At 45.4% G+C, this 7,500-nt stretch overlaps 1 protein-coding gene across 1 annotated transcript in view; it reads left to right on the forward strand.

Moving 5' to 3' along the window:
• The window catches only part of tp73 (tumor protein p73), a 39,187-nt gene that overhangs the window by 27,467 nt on the left and 4,220 nt on the right, over positions 1-7,500 (forward strand). The window contains exons 5-10 of the mRNA XM_012840919.3: positions 3,001-3,187; positions 3,464-3,579; positions 5,188-5,297; positions 6,092-6,234; positions 6,534-6,622; positions 7,451-7,500. The exon at positions 7,451-7,500 is cut by the window's right edge and continues 75 nt beyond it. Of these exons, the coding sequence (XP_012696373.1) occupies positions 3,001-3,187; positions 3,464-3,579; positions 5,188-5,297; positions 6,092-6,234; positions 6,534-6,622; positions 7,451-7,500 (695 nt within the window). The remainder of the gene's footprint in view (positions 1-3,000; positions 3,188-3,463; positions 3,580-5,187; positions 5,298-6,091; positions 6,235-6,533; positions 6,623-7,450) is intronic.

Below are 7,500 nucleotides of genomic sequence, written 5' to 3' on the forward strand. Positions count from 1 at the left end.
ATTCATCCACTCTCTCACTCACACACACATATTCATCCACTCTCTCAATCACACACACATATTCATCCGCACGCTCAATCACACACTCACACACTCACTCACTAATACACTCACTCACACAAACATATCAATCCGCTCGCTCAATTACTCGCCCCCTCATCACACACATATTCACTCACTCACACACACACTCACTCACACACACATATTCATACACTCATTTACTCACTAACTCATGTTGTGGAAACCTCTCGCAACTTCACTCAATCAGAAGTCAGAAACTCAGATCTTGATCTTGACTCAGTGTTGATCTCACAGATTTTATTGAAACTCTAAGTTTCAAGGAGATGCCCCAAGGATGAAGCTCACTGTATGAATGGCAAGTGTGTGTGTGTGTGTGCCCCAAGGATGAAGCTCACTGTATGAATGGCAAGTGTGTGTGTGTGTGTGTGTGTGTGTGTGTGTGTGTGTGTGTGTGTGTGTGTGTGTGTGTGTGTGTGTGTGTGTGTGTGTCTGTGTGTCTGTGTGTGTGTGTGTGTGTGTGTGTGTGTGTGCATTTGCCTTTTTAAAAGTTACCTGGTAACTCCCACCTATATTTTGTTTATAATATTTTATGATATTTGGTGTGGCACCATGTCCATGTTCTAAGACGCACAGGGCCAAATGAACCCCTTTTCATTTTAAAATGTAACGGCTCTTCTTGCAGTCCTGTTTCAATAAACCAATTAATATCCTGGTCCATCACATACAAAAAGTATTCCTTCACTCACTCACTCGCTCGCTCACTCGTACACTAACTCATTCACTCACACAAACATATTCACTCGCTCACTCAATTACTGTTACAACCTAACAGTGTACAGATTGCAAGCCATGCACACCTCCAGTGCCGGTTAGTGTCTCAACTCTGCAAAGGCCAAACGGGTCAAAAATGTACATTTCAGTCGAAAAAAACATACATGGGACGTGAGTATGACAATTAGCAACGTCTGAAGTAGTCATCATCCTCTTAAATTAAAAAACATTTCTGAAATATAAATAAATAAATATAAACACATATAAATATAAAAATATATAAATATTTACATAGTTTAGCAGGATCCTTCTCCTCCACAGTGACGTAGAGTTCAGGGGGAGGGCCTGCGTATATGTTATGTGTTTGTGCAGCTCGGCTTCATGTTTGCCCACAGATGCAGGTGCGTTACATTAAAGATGTGGATTCCTTTCACAGCGTGGAGTCCTATCTAAAGAACGCACACATGGGCATGTGTGTATGTGGGTCGTCTGCGTCTCCAGAGAGGACATGTGTCTGCGTATGTTAGCACATGCTGGGTGACTGATCCGTGTTGATCTTGCAGTGAATTATCTGCACCATCATCTGACTTTCCCTCCATGCCCGATGCGCTGGACTGGGTGCAGGATGCTGGTGTCTCTTTGTGTCAGTGTCACAACAGCGCAGATCCAAAGTGACCCCCACCTGGAGTCTCTCCTCTCCCCACTCGCACTGCGTGTCTCCTTGGGGAGAACCCGTTGACCCTGGGGGCTACTTGGTGACACTAGAGCTCTTATGTGGAGGGGTTGGTCACAATAAGAATGTCATTCCACTGCCAATCAGTACGTATTTCAAATCCAACAGCGGCCCTGAATCTCTGTAGATGGAGTCTTATAGGGTAACCTGTCAGAAATCATCATTCATTGAAAAAAATCAAATCCAATACTAAACGTTGAAGAGAGAACATGTGACTTTGGTATCGACGAATCGGTTTTAATTTGTTCCACGCATACTCCTTACCTGGAATAGTGAAGGAATGGTTCTCCATTACTGTGGGCAGTGTGTTGTGTGTGTGAATTTGTTAATTTGACAGCTTCCGTGTTTTGCTCTGGTTTCTATGGCTGTCCAGATACAGGAACACACAATGGCTATGATTGTCTAAAAATCAATCAAACCAGGAAGGGCATCTGGCACACGCAGCACTGCGGGTCCATGAATCACATTAATGCAAGTCCACACAGAACCAGCACACACTCTTCCTGGAAGGCTTCGTTTGGGTTTCCTGGGGTGAATAGTTGGGATGTCTTGATGGTGTTTTGGGCGTGTTCAGGCACGTCTGGTGGTGACACGTCCGATGGTTTCCTGCTGACTTTGGGAAATATATACGAACGCCCCCGCATCCATATCAAAGCAAAGACTACATTTTGTCCTCCATCCAACTAAAATAAAAGTTCTGATGGAGGTCTTTCTGGCAGCAACTGGAACTGTCGGAGACAAAGACGAGGAATGGAATATTAATATTACGAGTGTGTTTGTTTTTATTTGATGGGACGGAAACTCATTCTGTTTAAATGTTTCATCTGTGTTCTGGTTTAGTTTAGTTTTTTAAATGATTTAATATGTTCTGTATTCAGCTAAAGAAAAGGTGGATATTTCTGATTTCGGTTTTGATCAGGAAATCCTGGGGTCAGTTGTGTTATTTGACATGTGTCATCAATCACCTAGTGTTGTCAAAGTATCAGATTTACTGTGACGGCATCTAAACAGGAGCAGAGTTCACGTGACTCGGAGCTTGAGAAGTGCTGATGGGTGCAGACCTCTCACTCACCGGGTGCGGGTCATCAATCATAGCAGAGCTTCAGGAGTCGGGTGATGGAGCCAGATGTGCTCGGTCTTGTCAAAAAAAGTCAAAGTCAAAAAAAAGTAACTGTGACCTCTAGTGAAAGTTGCAATTAACATGTTACCTTAGGAGAAACATGACCTCCACTCACGGCTGTCACTGATGCTCAGCCGCGTAAAATCTGACCCCTCACCCCACCCCATGTTGGAAATACATGCTGCCACTGCCCCCATCACACACACACACACACACACACACACACACACACACACACACACACACACATACACACACACACACACACACGCAAACAGTGAAGTGCCTTTGGACAAAAGCGTCTGCTGAATGAATAAATGGAATGGAATGTCCTTGTCTGTCTTCCCTGCAGTACTCTCCCCTACTGAAGAAGCTGTACTGTCAAATCGCCAAGACCTGTCCAATCCAGATCAAGCTGGCCTCAGGCCCGCCCCCCGGGGGCATCATCAGGGCGATGCCCATCTACAAGAAGGCGGAGCATGTCACCGAGGTGGTCAAGCGATGCCCCAATCACGAGCTCGGACGAGACTTTAACGACGGTGAATATCTCAACGATAACCACTTATATCTAAGATGGATACTAATTGGATGGATAGTAATTTTTGTATGTCTTCCTCTCTTCTCCCTCTCTCTGTTTCTCTCTCTCTCCCTCTCCCCCTCTCTCTCCCTCTCTGTTTCTTTCTCTGTGTTTCTCCCTCGCCCTCCTCTCCTCCTCTCTCTCCTTCTCCCTCTCCCCCTCTCTCTCTCCCTCTCCCTCTCCCCCTCTCTCTCCCCCTCTCTCTCTTCCCCTCTCTCTCCCTCTCTCTCTCCTGTAGGCCAGGCAGCCCCAGCCAGCCACCTGATTCGGGTGGAGGGGAATAATGTGGCCCAGTATGTAGACGACCCTGCCACAGGCAGACAGAGTGTGATGGTGCCTTATGAGTCTCCACAGGTGTGTTACACACACACACACACACACACACACACACACACACACACACACACACACACACAAACAGTACATACACACAACAGATGCACACATTCACACACACAACCATGTAGGTGGGCCTCCTGACTCACCAGAATACACTCACACACACCCTGAAAGTGAGACTGTATGTGGCCACCCCCCCTATGTGTCTCACACCTCTACACCACCATGCACACAGAGAGTGAGACATGTACACAGAGAGTGAGACATGCACACAGAGAGTGAGACATGCACACGGAGAGTGAGACATGCACACAGAGAGTGAGACATGTACACAGAGAGTGAGACATGTACACAGAGAGTGAGACATGCACACAGAGAGTGAGACATGTACACAGAGAGTGAGACATGCACACAGAGAGTGAGACATGCACACAGAGAGTGAGACATGTACACAGAGAGTGAGACATGTACATAGAGAGTGAGACATGCACACAGAGAGTGAGACATGCCTCATTCCTGAAACCTCACAAGCTGTACTCTAGCCGGTTTGGATTTAGATTCATGCATTCATCACAAGATGACAGAATCCAGCCCATTAATGTGGCGAGAGAGATTTGAGACTTGAGCCTGCTGTAAAAAACAAGAGGATGAAACTAGCATTAAGCAAAATAACAACATTTGAAAGATGTTCATGTACAGATATACATACTTGTGTGTGACAGTGTATAACGGCTGTCCTGAGTCCGATTGAATGATGTTATCTGGATAGTTGTCAGTGACAGGAGAACTTTACAGTGCATGCGTATCATGGTATAACCACAACAATCCAGTTCTTTCAGCCTGTCATGTTTCCCATCCTCCTCATGCTCCTAGGGCGTATATAAAAGCCGTGTGCGGAGGTGCGTTTGATGGTGGGGGAGATGACTGATGAGGTACAGGAAGTCGGAGTAAAATGAGTGATTTTGGGGAGGAGGCGTTTCTCCCTGAGCTGATCGTTTTCTAGCCCTCCTCAGGGACGGGTTGAAGCATGCGAGAGAGCAGAGGGACACACACACACACACACGCACACGCACACACACACACACACACACACACACACACACACACACACACACACACACACACACACACAGAGACCGATGACAACAGCAGTTAGAGGAGGCAGAATCTGCCACAAAGACAGAGGCTTTGTAGTGTTCCCTGTTGTCGCCACCTACTGACCAGGTGAAAAAACACAGCTTCCAGTTCCATTCAATTTTATTTAAAAAATAACAACTAGTATCTTAGAGTCCATATTGGTTCACTGCTGCATAACCAAACATGTGCCATTTATGCTGGGTATCATTGTAAACAATGTGGAGGGAAGAACATCCTGTGCCTAGGATAGAGATATCCTTGTGAATATTTGTGCATAGAGGAAGAATGTTATGGGTGGTCCATATGCTGTAGGCTACTGTGATAGGGCCAATCTGTTCCAGAATCAGCTCGTAATGATAGCGGTAGGCTGCTGTGATAGGCCTTATCTGTCCTAGAATCAGCTCGTAATAGGAGCATTTTATTGTTGTCAGTGATGTACAGCTGCATTTCCCTGGTTTAAATCGACGCGTTCTTCATGTCCTGCAGGTGGGGACGGAGTTCACCACCATCCTCTACAACTTCATGTGCAACAGCAGCTGTGTGGGAGGGATGAACAGAAGACCCATCCTCATCATCATCACTCTAGAGACACGAGAGTGAGTACACACACATATTTACATACACACACACACACACACACACACACACATTTACGTACATACACACACACACACACACACACACACTTACATACACACACACACACACACACACACACACACACACACACACATTTACATACACACACATTTACATACACACACACACACACACACACACACACACACACACACACACACACACAGACATATTTACATACACACACACACACAATCACACACATTTACATACACACACACACACACACACACACACACACACACACACACATTTACATACACACACACACACACACACACACACACACACACACACACACACACATTTACATACACACACATACACACACACACACACACACACACACACACACACACACACACACTTACATACACACACACCCACACACACACACACATATACATTTACATACACACACACACACATTTACATACACAAAACACACACACACTTACATACACACACACACACACACACACACACACATTTACATACACACACACACACACACACACATACATACATTTACATACACACACACACATTTACATACACACACACACACACACACACATTTACATACACACACACACATTTACATACACACACACACACACGCACACACACACATTTACATACACACACATGTACATACCCACACACAGACACACACACACCGAGAGAGAGAGAGAGAGAGAGGCATGCTTAGAAACATAGATTTGCTCAGGTTTTCTCTATTTCTGTGCAGTGGTCAGGTATTAGGGCGGAGGTCGTTTGAAGGTCGCATCTGTGCATGTCCGGGTCGAGACCGCAAGGCGGACGAGGATCACTTCAGAGAGCAGCAGGCTATCAACGACAGCGTCAACAAGAACGGCAACGCCAACAAGCGTAGTGAGTCCTCCTCTTCTTCTTCTTCTTCTTCTTCTTCTTCTTCTTCTTCTTCTTCTTCTTCTTCTTCTTCTTCTTCAGACACTCGACCTCTAGTAGCCAACAGGGTCCAGGACTTAACTACTTTAACACTTATTAAGTCTTGTGTCTCTTTTAAAATGAACTCTGAGATTTGGGTATTTGCTGTGATCCTTGGTTTATATCCCCCGGGTCTCGCACATAGGGTTATTGTATGCAATGTCACATGACCCAATATGACCTCATAGGATAAGAAGAAGCTGCTGTTCTTTCTTTCAAAGCAGATTTCAAGCAGACCCCTGCCACCATGCCAGGCCCCTCCCTCAACATGAAGAAGCGTCGTCACGGCGACGAGGAGATGTTCTACATCCCTGTGAGTCACACAGCAGGACACATGCACAAACATTGTAATAAGACTGTTATAAGTTCTTAATTCAGAAGTCTGGTAGGCACGATGTGAATGTGATTGTAATAAAACTGTACTATGCACAGGATTTACTGTAATAATCTGGACATAAGACTGTAATAAGACCACAATAAGCTATGAGTGCACAGGAGTGTCATTGCAGACATTCACACACACTACATGCTACCGCATGTGTAGTGGTGAAGGGAAGTTGAAGTTGTGTTTAACTATAGTTCTTCCATAAACTGATGAGAGGCTCTAACATGGACTACATCACCAGAGACCTTCCAGTCCAGACAGTATTGATTATGAGCTAGTGCTGATTATATGCCTAAATGTGTGTCTCTGTGTGTGTGTGTGTGTGTGTGTGTGTGTGTGTCTGTGTGTCTGTGTGTGTGTGTGTGTGTGTGTGTGTGTGTGTGTGTGTGTGTGTGTGTGTGTGTGTGTGTGTGTGTCTGTGTGTCTGTGTGTGTGTTTATGTGTGCGTGTGTGTGTGTGCGTGTGTGTGCGTGTGTGTGTTTATGTGTGTGTGTGTGTGTGTGTGTGTGTGTGTGTGTGTTTATGTGTGTGTGTGTGTGTGTGTGTGTGTGTGTGTGTGTTTATGTGTGTGTGTGTGTGTGTGTGTGTGTGTGTGTGTGTGTGTGTGTGTGTGTGTGTGTGTGTCTGTGTGTGTGTTTATGTGTGTGTGTGTGTGTGTGTGTGTGTGTTTATGTGTGCGTGTGTGTGTGTGCGTGTGTGTGTGTGTGTGTGTGTGTGTTTATGTGTGCGTGTGTGTTTATGTGTGCGTGTGTTAAGGTGCGAGGCAGGGAGAACTTTGACATTCTCATGAAGATCAAGGACAGCCT

Source organism: Clupea harengus, chromosome 4 (assembly GCF_900700415.2).
Source record: "Clupea harengus chromosome 4, Ch_v2.0.2, whole genome shotgun sequence".
NCBI classification, from domain to species: Eukaryota; Metazoa; Chordata; class Actinopteri; order Clupeiformes; family Clupeidae; genus Clupea; species Clupea harengus.